Source organism: Puma concolor, chromosome C1 (genome assembly GCF_028749965.1).
Source record: "Puma concolor isolate L17-30 chromosome C1, mPumCon1.1.hap2, whole genome shotgun sequence".
NCBI classification, from domain to species: domain Eukaryota; kingdom Metazoa; phylum Chordata; class Mammalia; order Carnivora; family Felidae; genus Puma; species Puma concolor.
Window position 1 is genome coordinate 208,039,262 of NC_141674.1, and position 19,658 is coordinate 208,058,919.

Genomic DNA, 19,658 nt, shown 5'->3' on the forward strand with positions numbered 1-19,658 from the left:
GTCGGACACTCAACCGACTGGGCCACCCAGGTGCCCTGACAGTTGCTTATTTTATAAGCAAGGCAATATAAAAATCAGTAATGATAACATTACTGCCCTAAGGCTTTTCTTTTTTCTTTTAACTACTCCTATGAGCATCTAGGTATATTTGTGCTATGAAAAATTATTTTTATAGAAACCTCAGTTTTAAACTAGTTGTGGCTCTATTTTAAAAGTTTGTTCCTCTTAGAATATAGTTTTTAAAATGCCTCAGTACTGATAGAAATATTTATCTGTTGTGAAGATGTAATATATAAGACACCTGATAGCATTATTGATTATATTAACTCATTTTTATATATCTAGGAAATCATGGATCGGATCTACAAAAATGTCATGAATAAAGTGAATGAAATGAGTAGTTTCCAGCGCAATCTGTTTATTCTGGCCTATAATTACAAAATGGAGCAGATTTCAAAAGGGCATGGCACCCCTCTGTGTGACAGGTCAGTAGACTCCCCCTCTCTTTGGTAACTTATCATTTTTTCTTATTACTAGCCCAGTTAATTGACATAGTTGTAAGAATTTGTTTTAAAAAGTCAAAGGGACTATAAAACACCATCTTGCATAAGAATATGAGCAATTAAAAATATTGCAATATTATTTGAAAAAATGTTTCATTTACAGTTTTCCTGTGTTTAATAGCGTGCTTCTGCAGCGTCTGGGAGGCTCAGTCACTTTAGCATCTGACTCTTGAGTTTGGCTCAGGTCATGATCTCTTGGTTCAGGAGATCGAGCCCTGTGTCCAGCTCTGCTCTGGCTGTGGAGCCTGCTTGGGATTCTCTCTCTTCCTCTGTCCTCTCTCTGTCTCTGTCCCTCTCTCTCTGCCTCTGTCCTCTGTCTCTGTCCCTCTCTCTCTGCCTCTCCCCCATTCTCCCTCCCTCCCTCCCTCCCTCCCTCTGTCCTTTTCTCTTTGCCTCTCTCCCATTGTCTGTCCCTCTCTCTCCCTCCCTCCCTCCCTCCACACGCCCCTCCCCCTGCCTCTCCCCCATTCTCTCTCTCTCTCAAAGTAAATAAACTTAAAAAAAATGTGTGCTTTTATTTTTTGTTGACACATTATGTGGTATGTGATTTTAGTTGAGAAATATTTTCTCTTTGCTTTTAAATTTATTTCAATATGAATATAAAATGGCAACCAAATATGAGTAAATGTTTTGTGTTTAAAGTGTTAAATGACAGGTTTTACCACCAGCCTTATTATTTGTTATTTTGTTTTTGTAGTGCTGATAGATTTAAATAGATTTAATTGTAAATGATTTAGAAATTAGAACACAAAGGATGACATTTAACTTTTTAAAATCTATTTATTTTTTATTTTTATTTGAGAGAGAGAGAGAGAGAGAGCAAGCAGTGGAGGAGGAGAGAGAGAGAGAGAGAGACAATCTTATGCAGGCCCAACACTCAGAGTGGAGCCTATTATGGGACTTGATCCCATGACCCTGGGATCATGAACTGAGCTGAAATCAAGAGTCAGACGTTTAACCGACTGAGCCACCCATGCGCCCCAACATTTAATTTGTTTTTATGAGAATATTAATATAGTTTTCAGATACTCCACCTTATTTAAAACTTTGGCTTTTTTTCCTGCCTTATTTTAGCTTTTTTCTTAGTGGGATATATAACCTACTTTGTAAAGCCTGTTAACATACATACATGTATGTATATATATGTATGTGTATATACATACATATATATATGTATATATATATGTATGTATATACACATGTATACACGTATAACATAACTGGAAATTTTATTTATTATTATTTTTTAATGTTTATTATTGTAGGAGATCGAGCATGAGCTGGGGAGGGGCAGAGAGAGAGGGAGATACAGAATTCAAAGCAGGCTCTAGGCTCTGGGCTGTCAGCACAGAGCCCAATGTGGGGCTCGAACTCACGAACTGTGAGATCATGACCTGAGCCGAAGTTGGACACTCAAGTGACTGAGCCCCCCAGGTGCCCCAAAGCCTGTTAATACTTTTTAAATGATTGCTGCTTAGTCTTCACCTTTTCCAGAGTTATATTTAAAAAAAAAAAAAAGCCCTTCTCTTTTTCTGATAAAGATTAGCAAGTAATCTTTTTATTAGTATCTTTCCAGAAATATTTTAATTAGATATTTGAATTTTATTTTTTTTAATTTAGCAGACATTTTTTTTCATTCATTCATTCATTGTAGACAGCACGCAGTTGGGGGAGAAGGTCAGAGACAGTGAGCAAGAAAGAATCTTAAGCAGACTCCATGCTCAGCACGGAGCCTGGAGCCCGACACGTGGCTGGACCCCATGACCGTGGGATTGTGACCTGAGCCGAAATCAAGAGACACTCAACCAACTGAGCCTCCCAGGCGTGCCCCATTAATTTAGCAGACATCTTAAAAACAATAAACACTTCAGAATCCAGTGAAATTTTTAAAAAGAGTTAGGTCATTCAAATATGTACACATTTCTAATGAAAAGCAAAAAATAATTTGCTTTTTTAAAAAATTTTTTTAGGGGCGCCTGGGTGGCGCAGTCGGTTAAGCGTCCGACTTCAGCCAGGTCACGATCTCGCGGTCCGTGAGTTCGAGCCCCGCGTCAGGCTCTGGGCTGATGGCTCGGAGCCTGGAGCCTGTTTCCGATTCTGTGTCTCCCTCTCTCTCTGCCCCTCCCCCGTTCATGCTGTCTCTCTCTGTCCCAAAAATAAACGTTGAAAAAAAAAATTTTTTAAAAATTTTTTTAAAGTTTATTTTTGAGAGAGAGAGAGCACGGGCAGGAGAGGGGCAGAGAGAGGGACACAGAATCGGAAGCAGGCTCCAGGCTCTGAGCTGTCAGCACAGAGCCCGATGTGGGGCTCGAACCCACAAACCGCGAGATCAAGACTTGAGCCAAAGTCGGATGCTTAACCAACTGCACCTGGGTGGCTCCGTTGGTTAAGCATCTGACTTCGGCTCAGGTCTTCATCTCCCTGTTTGTGGGTTCGAGCCCCACATTGGGCTCTGTGCTGACAGCTCAGAGCCTGGAGCCTGCTTCCGATTCTGTGTCCCCCTCTCTTTCTGCCCCTCCCCTGCTCACACTCTGTCTCTCAAAAATAAACTAAATGTTAATGCTAAATTAAAAGCATTGTGTTAAGATCCAACAGGATTATTCAGTTTTAATATATATATTATAGAATATAAAACTAATTGCTCTGGCCATAAGCAAGGGTTTGCCATCACTATACAAAGTTAAACCTGACAATTTTGAATTCAAACATTACTTGAAAAGTTAAGAGAAAAGTCATTATGTTCTTTACTTGGTGGTTGAACTTACAAGAGTTAGGATTTAAGTAGTGGGTCAGAGAATCTCCCGAATGGGTGGTGTGGCCTTGGGTGAGCCTGACTCTCAGAGTCAGGAGATCACTTTGGAAAATCCCACTCAGCTTTAAAATCCTGTGATTCTCTGCTTATTTATTTTTATTTTTATTTGTTGCAAGGTTTATTTTTCGAAAAGTTCGAGGCTTGCTAGGTGGAAACATTCGGCTTCTGTTGTGTGGAGGCGCTCCACTTTCTGCAACCACACAGCGGTTCATGAACATCTGTTTCTGCTGTCCCGTGGGGCAGGGGTACGGACTCACCGAATCTTCTGGTGCAGGAACGATTACGGAAGGTTGGTGTTATCAATGCCTGGTGTGGCCGGCAGAGACTGGGGTGCAGCTCCAGGCACCATGTGGTGGTGGTTGTTTTGGGCAGTGTATCCGATGAGAGCGGTTAAGGTATCTGTGTGCAGGATGATGGTGATTATTGATACAGTATTCAGACTGTATCAGCTACACCTAGTAGTCAGTAGTTGAAGGAATTTTTCCTGTTAGACTACAATGTGTCCTTTAAAAGCTACTTAGCGTTCTGGAAAAGAAGTTGTAGTAACAAGCATTGTCTTTATTATATACATTTATTTTCTTATATCAGGCAAGAAGTTTCTTTTTGTGTAGAAAAATTGCCATGTTTTGTAGAGTTGTTTAGGTGTGTATATTAAGGCTTAAACTCAGAAGTGGTTTATGGGCGTGGTCTGTGTGAGAGGGAAACTAGATTCAGTTCCAGAAAATATAATTTCCAGGGTATGAGAATATAAATTCCAGAGTATTTCTGTGTCCTGGTGACGTGGTTGAAGAGGTGATCCACTATCCAAGTAGGTGATGAATCCCAAAGTGCTTTATGTGTCTGTCCCTTTTATGGAGGGAAGTTACTTTGCTTCTCACTACTAACAAAAGCTGCTTTGCATTTTCTAGGTACTCACAGATACTCAAGTTTTTAACTGATCATTTTCCCCTACTTAGCTGAGTTGTTTCAGTGGTCCATTCTTACGGCAGATTTATCTGGCATTACTTCTGTATTTTCCTGTTTTCAGTGATATTTTCTGTATTTTGGAAGCTACTTCTCAGTCTCATTTTGCAGGAAATAAACAAGCAACCTTAAATATGTGCATATATGCTTCCTTTCTTCTGAGGATCCTTACGTCTTCTGTTTTTAAGATTCACGTTGAATGTGATTAATTGGTTACAGTTTATGGTGTAAAGAAAACAGCCTGTAAAGTATTAAAGATAAGCCTTTTATTTCTGATATTTGCCCCTGAGAAGGGCACATAGCACAGTAGCAATTCACAGTAATGCTGTGTGTGCTTTTCCCAGATCCTTGCAAGCCAACCTTGATCTCCAGACTGATCTCTGAACTCTCACTGCATGAGTTTAAACAGATGATAGCGTATGCTGATTCGGGGAAGCTCTCTCTGAAATAGTGATGGGTGGGAGGGAGAAGGCAGGAGAGGTCATTTGTACTACAAAGCCATCAGGTCTAATAAGAAAGCAGAATAGGTGTAAACCATCGTGAGCCATCATCCTTTACAGAGCGGGGCTCTAGACTCAGGAAGCAGACAGCCACTGCGGGGAGTGGAGTGAGCCCCGAGGTAAGAGAATACACGATGGGTGTAAGGAAGGAGTCTGGGGGACCTGGATCAGGCGTGGCCATCTCAAGGGGCCACACTTGCTGCTGGGGATGTGGACCCTGTTTCTCCTGGAGATCCCACACTTCTGTGTAAAATGTCCTGGATTTTCAAATGTCCATAACCAGTTCAGAATCAAAACACAGAACAAGGCCACACGGCTTGTGGTTTACCAGTTCGTGACTCCTGCTTTTAAAGAGTCCCTGGGGATGTGAAAGCTTTGGGATAAGTCATCACTTTTGGTAATTCAGAAAAAGGAAACTGTTTATTTACCACTCTAGTCAAATACTTTTTTTTTTTCATTTGTGTCTTTAGTATGGGACTACAATACTGGCCGAGTGGGAGCACCATTAGTTTGCTGTGAAATCAAACTGAAGAACTGGGAGGAAGGTAAATAGTCTGTTGTCCCCACAGGGCGTTCGCTGTTGTCATTTTCGACTTTAAAATGGGAATTGTGCTTCATTTTCATCCTTATTCTAGAATATAAAATTACCCACGAGTGCTCGTGTCTTTTGTGATAGAACTGCTCTACCGGGATCCATGCAAATGCGTTTCTTTTTCTTGTTTCAAGGATGATTCTGAAGAAATAGAATTGTTTTCATTTTGCTTATTGTCTTACTGCATAAATGCAAATAAGAATTATAGCAAAAACTTGAGAAATCTGCTTAATGAATAATGTCCATAAATTAGGAATGATCATAAGTGTATTGTATGGAAGCAAAATCATGAAGTGTAGTCTATGAAATGGAAGATTTGTACATTTTTTTTCTTTCTTTTCCCCTGAGGACTTCAATCTAGAGTCATCAGAAGGAAAGTTTTACTGTAATTTCATAAAAATCTGTTGCTTATACCATTTAAATACTAATCACTTTTTATTTTTTATTTATTAAAAAAAATTTTTTTTCAATGTTTATTTTTGACAGAGAGAGAGAGACAGAGCATGAGCAGGGGAGGGACAGAGAGACAGGGAGACTCAGAATCCGAAGCAGGCTCCAGGCTGTCAGCACAGAGCCAGCCCTATGTGGGTCTTGAACTCACGAACTGTGAGATCGTGACCTGAGCCAGAGTTGAATGCTTAACCGACGGAGCCACCCTGGCACCCCAATACTAGTCACTTTTTTAAAAAAATTATTTGTTTCAGTTAATGTGTATACATTTTCACTGATTGGATTAGATGCACTTTTCTTTTATTCAAAGTAAAGATTCTGAGGGTTAGATGCCATTATCCGATTATCTTTTAGCAGAATTAGTGAAAATGTTCAATAAATTTAAACTTGGAATCATTCTGAAATTATCTATAAGGCATAAATCTTTTTTTTTTTTTTTTAATTTTTTTTTTTTTCCCAACGTTTATTTATTTTTGGGACAGAGAGAGACAGAGCATGAACAGGGGAGGGGCAGAGAGAGAGGGAGACACAGAATTGGAAACAGGCTCCAGGCTCCGAGCCATCCGCCCAGAGCCTGACGCGGGGCTCGAACTCATGGAGCGCGAGATCGTGACCTGGCTGAAGTCGGACGCTTAACCGACTGCGCCACCCAGGCGCCCCAGGCATAAATCTTTTAAATACAGTGTAATTTTGATTTTATACAGAGAGGTATTTATTAAATATGTGATTTAATACTTTCATCAGATGTGTAAGAATCTCTACAGAATCCCTAAAGGATTTACCTGTGTAGTCTAGGTAATTATTTAATACCGCAAGTGTTGGATTTTTCGGTGTAATTTTTTTTCTTGGACTAGTGGTTTTAAGTGCAGAAGTGCTTACGGTTAAGCAACTGAAAATTTGTACCTAGTTTTATATTAATGGGTTTTGCTCATTCATGCTGTCTGCCTTACTTTTTTTGGGAAACTCTTTGGATTGAAATCAGATGTTCCCCATTTAGACACTCATAGTTTCAAATTTTCACATGATGGGCCTAGGGATAAAAATGTTGAATTAACTCTAAATTATTTGTGTTTTCTAGGTGGATACTTTAATACCGATAAACCACACCCCAGGGGTGAAATTCTTATTGGCGGTCAAAATGTGACAATGGGATACTACAAAAATGAAGCAAAAACAAAAGCTGATTTCTTTGAAGATGAAAATGGACAGAGGTGGCTCTGTACTGGAGATGTCGGGGAGTTTGACCCTGATGGTTGTTTAAAGATTATTGGTGAGCTATCTCATTTTTTTTTTTTCCCCCTGATAGTGGACGTTTTGGAAATAGTTTTACAAAAGAGATAACTGTTTATTTAGGGAAGCTGTTCAATAATATAAGAATGTATCTTTCTGCAGTGTTGATACGGTCTATTGTATCATCCCTGGAATATAAAATTTTATACTAGGGACTGTGTGGGAGTTTTAAGGCTTGACATTTTAGAAGGTCTCAGTCTGTTCAATAGCAGTGGTATTTTGAATTATTAGATAACCCTCAAAGAATCAAATTCTTAGTAGGAAATATTTATTTTTTGTGCATTCTTTGCTGTTTAGACGTTATTGGACAGGGCTCTCTCCTGTTGGAATGGTGTCGTGGCCTTGCCTGTGAGGAAGGCCTGGCAGTTCGAGTATTGACCCCCCCAGGGGCAAAAAATAGCTCCCCGTCTTCCCTCTTACATTCTTTTTCTCATAATAGCATTTCTGTTCCAGTCATGCTACCTAGAAACCCAGGAGGAGATGAGACTCTTCAGTCAACTCCTCGTATCTTGCCCACACCCTACTGATGTGTCATGTGAAACATGCCTCAAGACCATTCTCTTCGTTCTCTGTGCCCTCTTCCCATGATCAGGCTTACACCTTCTGTCACCTCGTTGTAAGAAGTTCCTCTCTGTTGACGTTGACATCCCTCTTGAAACACACCCTCTCACATATACACACACATACCGTGTGATTCCTCAGCACTGATCTCACTGGGCCACATTGCTGCTAGGGGCTCAGTTCGGTGTACCTCTGTTAACGGAGCCCCAGTTCGCCTCCACCTCCATCACTGGCTGTGTCCGCCCCGTCTGTGTTCTTTACCAGTCAGTGCTCTTCTACTTGGTGACCGTCCGGTCTTCCCTCAGGACTCCGCTCAGGCCTCACTTGTAGGCATTCTTTCCAAAGCAGCAGGTTGGGGAGGCTTGACACTTCACCACTGCCATACTGTCCTGACGTGATGTGTCCCTGCTCACGCTGCTCTCCAGACGGTGTGTGAGCCTTCAGATGGCGCTGAGAAGTCTTTACCTTCCTGGTGTTAACTGGTCCCAGACACATGCCTGTTCGGCAGAACGTACCTGGGCCCTGATGACAGGGTCCCTTGTCAGAAGCGGATTTTCTTTTTTGGAAGAGTTTATTTAAAACTACAAACATTAGGGTCTTATTTTACTATGTACCTTTAATTTTAGTGTAACTATTGTAATGACCTTAATCGATAGCACATGACTTCGGGAATGGCCAGTATTCATAGGTATGACTGTTACTATCTCTCATGTGCTCCCCTCCCCAGATCGTAAAAAGGACCTTGTGAAACTCCAGGCAGGAGAATATGTTTCTCTTGGGAAGGTAGAGGCAGCTTTGAAGAATCTCTCACTCATAGATAACATTTGTGCATACGCAAACAGGTAAGAAAGTAGAACTCCTGCTACTTTTGCTCAAAACGTTTGTGTGCCTTTGGCATTTCCTTCCTTGATGAATCTTCTTTGCCAGATTATACTAAGAACTCTCCCTTCTTATCTGTTGTCTCTGGGAAAGTCCTCTTCTCAGCGCAGTGTAGACACTAACTGATTCCTCCCTTGCAGTGCGTCTCCTCCTCGTCTTTCTCTGTGTCCCTGTTTCCTGCTCTGTACCTCACTGCGGTGTCCTGGCTGGTAGGGAGGTGAGGAAAATCACGTCCTCCTTCCTGCCACCTTGGTACCCCCAGCTACCTGTCCCCGGCACAGGGAAGCTTCCCAGAACCAGTCAGAGCAAAGGGGGGTGAAGAAGGAAGTTGGAGGAACAGAGTCATCAAGCCACACTCCGCTCAGCACTTAACAATCCTGCTCTAAACCTGGGCCTGCTTGGGACCCGGGCTGGGCCGAGGGCTTCTGCCTTAAGCTATGTTAAGCTGTGGCTGAACACATAGCATCTCTAGTCCGTGATGATAATAGAGGCAGCTGGGAAGGAGAGCTTAAAGTTAAAAATCCCAGGGGCGCCTGGGTGGCGCAGTCAGTTAAGCGTCCGACTTCGGCCAGGTCACGATCTCGCGGTCCGGGAGTTCGAGCCCCGCGTCGGGCTCTGGGCTGATGGCTCGGAGCCTGGAGCCTGTTTCCGATTCTGTGTCTCCCTCTCTCTCTCTGCCCCTCCCCCGTTCATGCTCTGTCTCTCTCTGTCCCAAAAATAAATAAACGTTGAAAAAAAAAAAAAAAAAAAATTTAAAGTTAAAAATCCCAGAAGTGTATTCTTGGGAAATGTGCCGGAATCTCAGACTGGCACTGCGGTGTTCTGGGGGAAAATTATTCTCCACTGTTCGCGATCAGCTACTTTGCGGGCAGCCTAGGAACCACACCACAGCAGTTGATAAAGTGGTGATTATGAAAAAATAAAATCTGCTGTCAGAAGAACCAACTTAGAAACTTTAGACATTTTAAAGATTTACTTCATTGAATTATAAATTATTCTGCCCTTTAATTAGCTATGAGGTAACTTCTTTAGCCATGCTACAGTTCTGGATTTTATGTGTGTGATAGTAATCAGACCACCCTTCTCTCCCTGGCACACTGCTTGCCATTCCGTAGTGCCATGGGCAGGCCACCTAAGGCTCTGTCACCAAATGCTCATGATAACAAAAGAAAAAAATACAACCACATTACTTTGATTTGCTCCCAAATTTCTTTAGACACAACTTTTTTTTTTAATGTTTATTTTTGAGAACGAGCACAAGTGGGGGAGGGGCAGAGAGAGAGGGAGACACAGAATCTGAAACAGGCTCCAGGCTCCAAGCTGGCAGCACAGAGCCCAATGTGGGGCTTGAACTCACGAACTGCAAGGTCATGACCTGAGCCGAAGTCGGACGATGAACCCACTGAGCCACCCAGACGCCCCATCTTTAGATCTAACTTCAAATTTACATTAGCTTTTATTTTGTTTAGCCAGTTGATGTGAATGACAAACTTTTTTAAAAGCACATTTTTCTAATACTTGTAATTTTCTTTTAAGAGATGTATCCATGGAACTATTGGTAACAGTTACACATATTTGAAATTTGTCATCAAGTGTCAGATTAAGGTGTGCTTAGCAGTGAGCTCTGTCAGAGCCTGGAGCCCATGGCGAATCAGGCAGTCGTGGTGGCCGTCGCTTGAAACGAGTGGGCTAGTACCAAACACGCCTCGTGTGTGTCCTTTCGAGTAGTCCCGGGCTGATTGCAGCCACGTCTGTGTCGTTGGTAAGCACGGTGCCTCAGCCACGTTGTCCTTCGTGTATCGCAGTTACCATTCCTACGTCATTGGATTTGTCGTGCCAAATCAAAAGGAACTAACGGAACTCGCCCGGAAGAAGGGACTTCAGGGGACGTGGGAGGAGCTGTGCAACAGCTGTGAAATGGAGAACGAGGTGCTCAAAGTGCTTTCCGAAGCTGCTGTTTCAGGTGAGTGAGTGGTAGCCGGACCCTGAGGCCTGAGAGGAGAGAGCGCTTGAATTTATTACGTAGGCTCTTGTATCACAGGCCCGGTGACGCCGGTTCCTGGTGTTTCCCTGCTGTTGGGTGGAGGCACATGCTGGTCAGGCCTGCATCCAGGCGCGTCCACAGGGCTCGCGTCACCTGCTCCCGTGGCTCATGTGCATGAGTCGGAATGTCCTGGCCTCTGCAGCTTCTGTCTTCTGGGTTGGCCCTTGCTCTCTTACCTCAGCTGTTTCCTGGCCACCCTGGCCCACTCTGAACTGTCCAAGGCTCTCTTCTTGCATTTTCTACACTGTTAGTGTACTGGGAGCTGCTGATACGGATAGGTCCTGTACCGTGTGTGTGTGTGTGTGTGTGTGTTGGGGGCCGCAACGAGACTGGGACATCTGGGTTGTTCTGCTTTGGGTTGGTAATGAATAATGCTGCTCTGAACATTCAGGTGCAGGTTTTGTGTGGCCGTGCTCCCTTCTGGGAAGATACATCGGGGTGGAGTTGCTAGGCCTGTGTTAACTTTATGTTGAACCTTTTGAGGAAGTACCAGACTGTTTACCAGAATACTTTTTTCCAAGTATTTCCCAAACTGTTTTCTAAAATGGGGACATCCTCTCACCATTCCCATCAGTGTCAGCTTCTGGTTTCCCCACAGCCTCGCAATACTTGTTAGTTACTGTTCATCCTTTGGCTTCTAGCCATCCTACTGGGTATGAAGTATGGGGTCTTGTGGTTTTGATTTATATTTTCCTGGTGGCTAATGATGTTGAGCATCTTTTCTTGTATTTAGTAGCCATTGTATATCTTCTAGAGAAATATCTATTCAGATCCTTTGCCCATTTAAAAAAAATTTTTTTTTAAGCTTATTTATTCTTGAGAGAGACAGAGCATGAGTGGGGGAGGGGCAGAGAGAGAGGAGGAGACACAGAATCCAAAGCAGGCTCCAGGCTCCGCCCTGTCAGCACAGAGCCCGACTCGGGGCTTGAACTCACAAACTGCGAGATCATGACCTGAGCCGAAGCTGGACTTTGCCCATTTTTTAAATAGGATTGCCTTTTTATTATTGAGTTGTACAAGTTCTTTATATATTCCAGACACGACGCTGTAACCTGATAAGAAATTTGTAAATATTTTTTCCCATTCTGTGGGCTGTATTTTTACTTTTTTTAATGTTAATTTATTTTGAGAGAGAGACAGAGACAGAGACAGAGAAAACAAGTGGAGGAGGGGCAGAGAGAGGGAGGCTCCAGGCTCCAGGCTCTGAGCTGTCAGCACAGAGCCCGACGTGGGGCTTCAACCCACAAATTGTGAGATCATGACCTGAGCTGAAATCAAGAGTAGGACGCTTAAGGGACTGAGCTACCCAGGCATCCGTCCCTGTGTTTTTACTTTCTTTCATGGTATCCTTTGAAGTAGAAGAGCTTTAATGGATACATTCCATTAAATGTAAATGTAATGGATACATTTTCCCCCCTTCTGTTGCTTGTGCTTCTGGTGCCACATGTGAGAAACCACTGCCTAACTCAAATGACAGTCCTGTGTTTCATTCTAAGAGCTTTAGTTTCAGCTCTTACTTTTAGCTCTTACTGGATCCACATGAGTTCATTTTTATGTGATGTGAAGAAGGGATCCAACCTCATTCTTAAGTAAAATGCTCTGTCTTCTGAATTAGTAGGTTATAGAGACGGAGACTTACTGTGGAGACTTGGTTTCTGAAATCTTTGGGGGCCGACTAGGCAAAGCTGGGAATCCATAAGGGCAGACTGCCTCAGCTCTGCTCCTACGGCCTTTCAGTGGACCGAATTGGACCCACTGTTTATCTGGGACAGTTTTCCTCCTATAAAGCAGACTGATTATGGACTTAATCATATGTACAAAATATCTTCAACCCGTAGACTAGTGTTCAACTGAATAACTGGGAACTCGGATGTAGCCCGGTCGATACATAAAATGGACCTTCCCAGTCCGCGACTTGTCAGCCTGGCCCCCGTGTATATCTCCTTAGAGCTTAGTTGATTTCTAAGCAAGGACAGTAACAAAGAGTCCCCCCTGATGTGCTACGTCCGCCCTGCACACAACTGAAAACACATCAGCCTTTTCTGCAGAAGAGGGTACACACTGTGTGAGTGATTTTTACTCTTCTTGTCTTCTGTGATATCCTGTCACTTAAATTTTTTTTAATGTTTTTACTTATTTTTGAGAGAGAGAGAGAGAGAGAGAGACAGAGCATGAGTGGGGGAGGGGCAGAGAGAGGGGGAGACAGAATCCCAAGCAGGCTCCAGGCTCTAAGCTGTCAGCACAGAGCCCGACACGGGGTCTGAACCCACAAACCACAAGATTGTGACTTGAGCCGAAGTAGGACGCTCAACCGACTGAGTCACCCAGGGGCCCCTCCTGTAACTTAAATACAGTGATACAAAGTTTTTTAATGTCTCTTATGACAGAGAATAGGAAGGAAGAAAATATAAATAGTTGCTTTAACATATGTACAGACACAAAGTAAAAAAGGACTATTCCCATTACAGGGCTTGTTCCTCCGACAGGTCACGTAGCTGTAGCTGCATTTACTTTCCTGAGTGGAGGCTATCACTACACATGACATAATCTCGAGTCAAGGCACAGAGTCCAGTACCGAGCATTTCGAGATTGAAAACCTTAAACGTGGTCTCCAGTGTGTGCTTTTTAGTCTCTCCCACATCTCCGGAGTGCCAGACTCCTCTGCCCCTTGAGTCCTGAGGTCCGGGCCCGGCTGCTTTTGCTAACAGTGGTTTTCCCTCTAGCAAAGCACTCTTGAAATAGTTGGTTTTTTTTTTTTTACTTTAAAGTTGTTTTTTTTTTTTAAGTTTATTTATTCATTTTGACAGAGAGAGAGAGAGAGAGAGAGAGAGCAGAGGAGGGACAGAGAGAGAGGGAGAGAGAACCCCAGGCAGGTTCTGCCCTGTTAGCGCAGAGCCTGATGTGGGGCTTGAACTCAAACTGCGAGATCATGACCTAAGCTGAAATTAAGAGTCGGACACTTAACTGACTGAGCCACCCAAGTGCCCCACTGTTGTAGGACTTTCACCTCAATGCCCGAGGTTCGTTGTCCCGCTGCTTTGAAGAATGAAGAAGTGGGCACTGAATGAGCAGCAGGAGGAAGTTGACTGGGGTAAGATCAGAAAGGAAGAATGGTAGGAAAGCCGCCTTTACAGAGAGGACATTGGAAAGTGAATGGCCGCGACTGTAGGCGAGGGTCCTGGTTTTGTAAGGTTCCGGTCACCGCCCCCCCTCTCAGGTCCTACCCTTGCTGGCTGGATAAGTCCAGGTGCTGCGTTGTCCAGTTCTGATTGGCCCGATTCCACTGTGTGAGGGGTGGTCTGTGGGCACATCTTTTCCTTACGGGTCACACCTAAAAGTAAGTCTGCGACTTACTTTTTAGTCAGGTCTTGAGTCAGATTCCTGAGGGGAACCTGAGGGGGAGCCGGTGGGGTCTGTTACATTCTTAAGCGGAACCTTAACGCCTGAGGGGGTTTGCTGTGGTCAGACACTCCCAACATTGTTCCAGAAGATGTGTTTTCTTCCCTACCGGGGGACCTCAGGTCCTAATCTTTCCTTCTCTGCCTACTGAATCCTACCCAGCTTCTCCTATTGTACCACTCCTGAAATAGTTGTAATCTTCCGAGAAGAAAACCTTGGTATGTCAGTGTTTATGTTTACAAGTTAAAATGAATATCTCTTTTGCTCCCAAGGCACTTACCCGTCTTCAGTTTAGTGAGCGAGTAAGCGTGTATTTACCTGTTTACCTCTTTATCCTTGTTAGATTGTAATACCACTTGAGAACAGAAACTATCTTTGTATTAAAAAAAAATTTTTTTTTTCAACGTTTATTTATTATTGAGAGACAGAGACAGAGCATGAGCAGGGCAGGGGCAGAGAGAGGGGGAGACACAGAATCTGAAGCAGGCTCCAGGCTCCGAGCTGTCGGCACAGAACCCTACACGGGGCTCCAACCCATGAACTGTGAGATCGTGACCTGAGCTGTTAGCACAGAGCCCGACCCACAAACTGCAAGATCATGAACTGAACAGAAGTCGGATGCTTAACTGACTGAGCCACCCACGCACCCCGTTTTTTGTATTTTTTAAAGAGTGCTTAGTAAAGCGCTCTACGCGGTATTTTTTCAATGGATATTTATTTGTTGAATGAATGCTGAAAAATAAACCCTTCTTATTAAAGAAACATATTCCTTCAAAACGACATCTCCCTGTTTTCCCTCCCTGTCCCCATCCCTCGCTTTCCTTTCCCATCCCTCTCTCCCTCTCCAGCCCTCTGCTATTGAGAATCTCCTGGGTATCCAACAGTGTGTTAGGAACACGATAGCGAGCAAACATTGTGTCGTCATAGCTTCTGCTGAATATGCTGACAAGGTTCAATGACAGGGTCCTCTTTAAACTTTATTAGTTAAAGTGATTATGCTCTTTACAGTAAACTCGAAACAAATAGGTGTGTGACATTTGCTTTTTTCCTTAATCCTCCATGTTAGGCCCCAGAGGTGTCCGTTTTATGGTTTGGTGTGTATCCTTCTCGTCCTGAATATCTACCTGTGTAACATTTGTCTAGTATTAAAAAAAACTACCTATTTTTAGCCTAACGATATATTGCTCATATCGTTACATACCCATGCCAGATAGATCTAACTCATTTTTAATGACTGAATTATATTCCATTTTATGCCTATGATATTCCATTTTTTGTTTTTGTTTTTGTTTTTGACGTGGGGCTCGATCTCATGATTGTGAGTTGTGAGATCCTGACCTGAGCCGAAATCCGACGGTTAACTGACTGAGCCACCCGGGCGCCCTATGTGCCTGTATCTTAACTTAATCCAACTCATTCTGTTGGCGGTCAGGTAGATTTTTTAAATGGCTTTTTGCTATTACAGTTCTCATACGTATCTATTTTTTTATTTGTTTCTTTGTACTTCTCCTAGCCTTTTTTGAGGCATGGATTATCACGAGCGAGGTTCGTGGGATGTTGGGTGTTCACCAAAGATTGGGGGAGTTACACTGTTCACTAAGAATCATAATTGCACATTTTTCATGCCTTTGCATTTATGTTTTATTTTTTTCTTTTCCACCATCCCAGCAAGTCTGGAAAAATTTGAAATTCCAGTAAAAATTCGTTTGAGCCCTGAACCGTGGACCCCCGAAACCGGCCTGGTGACAGACGCCTTCAAGCTGAAACGCAAAGAGCTTAAAACACATTACCAGGCGGACATTGAGCGGATGTACGGAAGAAAGTAGTTCTTCTCTCTCAGCACGGTTTGCTACAGGGAGCTCAGATCAAATAGGAAAATACTTGAAGCGCGTGTCTCCAGCTGTGAGGCAAACCCCATTCTTCGTATTAAAGCCTAAACTGTTACTTCTCATGACGTCGCCATTTTTACTGACAGGATTAGTAAAACATTAAGACAGCAAACTGGTGTCTGCCTCTTCTTTCTTGCCCCTTTCCAGCCTACCACCTAGGACTGCACTTGTCAGCATGAGGACTTTCCGAATCATTTTGGGGAATGGTGATTTTAAAACCTCAAGTTTTTAAACATGATTTATATGTTCTGTATAATGTTGAGTTTGTAACTTTTTAAAGTTTGGATGTACAGAGGGATAAATAGGAAATATAAGAATTGGTTATTTGGGGGGCTTTTTTACTTACAGTATTTAAAAATGCAAGGGTATGGATGTGAAATTATGTAAATTCAGACGCTTATGAATCAAATCATTGTTGAACAAAAGATTTGTTGCTGTGTAATTATTGTCTTGTATGCATTTGAGAGAAATAAATATACCCACGCTTATGTTTTGAGAAATTTGAGACCTTGTGAATATATGCCTGGCAGCGTCTTCTTTATGTATTTATTTTTTATTAGGGAAACAATGCAGTTTGGTTGGTGCTGCATGAAACGAAATAGCACTAGGGCGTTAGGTTCAGTAGCAAAGAAGAAAACACGGCAGATGTAGCACCAGTGGATAATTAGCGTCCAGTAGCTGATGCTCAGAATGTTCGGGGTCTTCTGGGTAGCTTCAAAAATAGGAAGATACCTTAGCTGGGTTTTTTTGTTTTTGTTTTTTTTTTTTTAAGAGTTGGAAGCAATCCTAGAAATTGGGGTGGAATTTAAAACACAAAGCATAGAAACCTATCGACCGTATGTACGCTGAGTTGTCTGTATTTACAGCACATCAATCCTGGGAGATTATTCTGTCCACTTCTGGGCTTTGAGTCGAGATGTGTAATCCTGTCTCATTGCAAAATTAGGATGTTTTTCCTCTTGATAGTTTGCACTGGTTGTGTGTGTGTGTGTGTGTGTGTGTGTGTGTGTGTGTGTGTGTGTGTGTGTCTGTCGGCAGCTTATTAAAAAAGCACCTTACCCTTCCTGTGAAACAGAAACTGAGAACATGTAGAATGCTTCTGATACTGGCATTCTGACTAAGATACAGGAGAATTTAATTCACTTTATACCGAGGTGACTTAAGATTTAATTTGTAGGTGTTTTATGTTACTGTAGGAGTTATTTATGATTCCAAAAACACTGCTTGTATGATAACATAGTAAGTCTTTTCGTGTGTGTTGCTTGCCTAGTGTTATTTGAGCATTTATCAAGAGTAATATTGCACCAACGAAGGAAGAGGTGTTCAAGACTTAAAAAAACATAGGTACCATGTTTTGTTTTTTTTTTTTTTTAATGTTATATTGGTTATTTTCTTGTTTCTCAGTTACTTTAGGCATCAAAGAAAAAAGAAGAAAAAGTTCTGAATGTAGATCTGTGTAGCATAGTGGGACTGTTGAGACCCAGGGCCATGTAGCTTTTGGTCATGTCACATACACGTCATGTTTGGAGATACTGCAATACGGTGTTGTGTTTTGAACTTTTTTCTTGTATTTGTGTCTATTTGTGTTATGTTTGGAGTGCATTTCTCCTTGTCATAGTTTAAATTTTCATAAAGTTTGGGAAAATTGCCAAGAAGTTAAACCATGAAAGAAATGAAATGGAACATATCAGGATGTTGGGAATCTAAAAATGAAAGGGTGGGTGGAGAATTTGTTTCTGATGCTTGATCTTTAGTATTATTATTTGCTTTCAAATGACTTGAAGTTGTATTTAGAAAAAAAGGTTCAGTGCTTCAAAGGAGAGAGAACAATATAATTGTGACTTGAAACAGCTTCAGGTGACTGTGCCGCTTACCCCTGATTCAGAATAAAAGTTGTTTCTTTTCGGAAGCATCGATGAAGGCTGGTTTAATCTGCATCTACTTCCGTTTTTCTTCCATTTTTTATGATTCCTTTGAATCCTAAAATCCCAGATGCCGGGTGTCATGCCACAGCAGAATGTGAAATTAAGTGAGGAGAATCCACTTTCAAACAAATGACTCTGTGATATATTTTAAAAATGATATATTTTAATATCACCCTTTCAAAAAGAACCAGTTGGTGTAAAAACCAAAACAAAAACCCAACAACGAAAATTTTGTTATAGAAAATACCGGCTTAGCCAAAAGATGCCTGGGGAGAAAAACTTTGAAGAATTTCAAAATAAGTTGCTAAATCCAATACATCTGAAAATAGACCATAGACCCTCAGAGAATGATTCCAAAGAACTTGTTTTCTGGAAGGAAGTTACAACAGAATTCTTCAGCCTTTCCTGTTACAGTAAGTGGAGGGGTTTCTAGAGGGCAGATTTGTGGCTAACTCCACTCCTCCTCTCGCCCGGCTTCCGCAACCTCTCCTGCTGGGATTTTTCAGCTGCAATTAAACAGGTTTTTACAACAGAGCAAAACTGAAAGTGGCCTCTATGAGTACTGCTTGTTTTTAAGTAACGGATCTGATATGCATGGTGTTCTCTAAAGCTTGCAATTTTTTCAGCCATGTTTAAAAAAAAAGATTATCCTGGAGTAACTTTTTGCTGGTAAAATCACAACATTTTACAGTTTTTAAGCAGTTACTCCCTGTGATACAACTTTAAAACGACAAAAAAAAAAAAAAAAAAAACCTCTCTGTGTGTGAGTTTTCTTTTGTAAGAGTATTAGGTACATCGGTGATGTTTTAAAGGGGATTCACTTTTAACAAACAGTATACGTATTGGGCCACGCTGAAATGTAATGTGTCCTTTCTCTATACTTAACAGTTGGTTCTTCACTGCGAGTTCATTTTCTGTGTATTCTTGGTTATTGCTGTTTTCCGCCCAGGGAAGTGTACATCATAAGCAACATGGCTTCATGGTACAGACTATTCATTTGTAACTTGATACGAAGTTTGAAGAATAAAGATAAGTAAAAACTTTCTGATACTAAAACTCAACATTTTGTTTTATTCAGAAAGACTGTAATAAAGTCAAACGTTAATTGACAGTCCTGAAATACTTGTTGAAAAAGGAGTTGGGAGAATTTTCTTTCTTGGCCTAGCCAATCCATTTGAAGGGAACTAAGAAACTTTTTTTTTTTTTTTAAGTGTTTATTTTTGAGAAAGAGAGCGTGTGGGCGGGGGAGGGTCAGAGAGTGAGAGGGAGACACAGAATCCGAAGCAGCTCCAGGCTCCGAGCTGTCAGCACAGAGCCCAACGCAGGGCTCGAACCCACAGACCGGCAAGATCATGACCTGAGCCGAAGTCGGACGCTGAACCCACTGAGCCACCCAGGCGCCCTGCGAATTTTTTAATCTTAGAAATTCTGCTCTTAATTGACTTTGTTTCCTATAGCATTCTTCTGTTCTCCCCTTCTCTCACCCTTCCTGATGCCTCCTTTCCATTATGGTTTTGACTCCGCAGATGGTGGTACTGATAAAATGTTTTCTACATTTAGAATATTCACATAGCATGACGTGTTGAATTAGAGATGATAAAATTTGTGTGTGGGGGGGTGGGGATTAAAAGCAATGTGGCATAAATCAAGGTTTTATGCCAACATTTAATCCTGTAATTGTGGAAGAATTCCATCCTGCCATGATGTCTCAGAGACCAACCCCTCCCCGTCTTCAGCGGCCACTTGATGTTTGTTTCTGATGAAACCCCAGGTATGTGGACCTTTAGGCTA

General features: G+C 42.1%; 1 protein-coding gene across 4 annotated transcripts in view; it reads left to right on the top strand.

Moving 5' to 3' along the window:
• The window catches only part of ACSL3 (acyl-CoA synthetase long chain family member 3), a 77,426-nt gene extending 59,575 nt beyond the window's left edge, over positions 1–17,851 (top strand). For all 4 annotated transcript variants that reach the window (XM_086719749.1, XM_086719750.1, XM_025912283.2 and 1 more), the window contains 7 exons: positions 346–485; positions 3,492–3,664; positions 5,309–5,383; positions 6,959–7,150; positions 8,459–8,573; positions 10,416–10,573; positions 15,722–17,851. In XM_086719749.1, coding sequence (XP_086575875.1) covers positions 346–485; positions 3,492–3,664; positions 5,309–5,383; positions 6,959–7,150; positions 8,459–8,573; positions 10,416–10,573; positions 15,722–15,879 — 1,011 coding nt within the window. In that variant the 3' untranslated portion in view covers positions 15,880–17,851. The remainder of the gene's footprint in view (positions 1–345; positions 486–3,491; positions 3,665–5,308; positions 5,384–6,958; positions 7,151–8,458; positions 8,574–10,415; positions 10,574–15,721) is intronic.
• Positions 17,852–19,658: the final 1,807 nt, after the last annotated feature.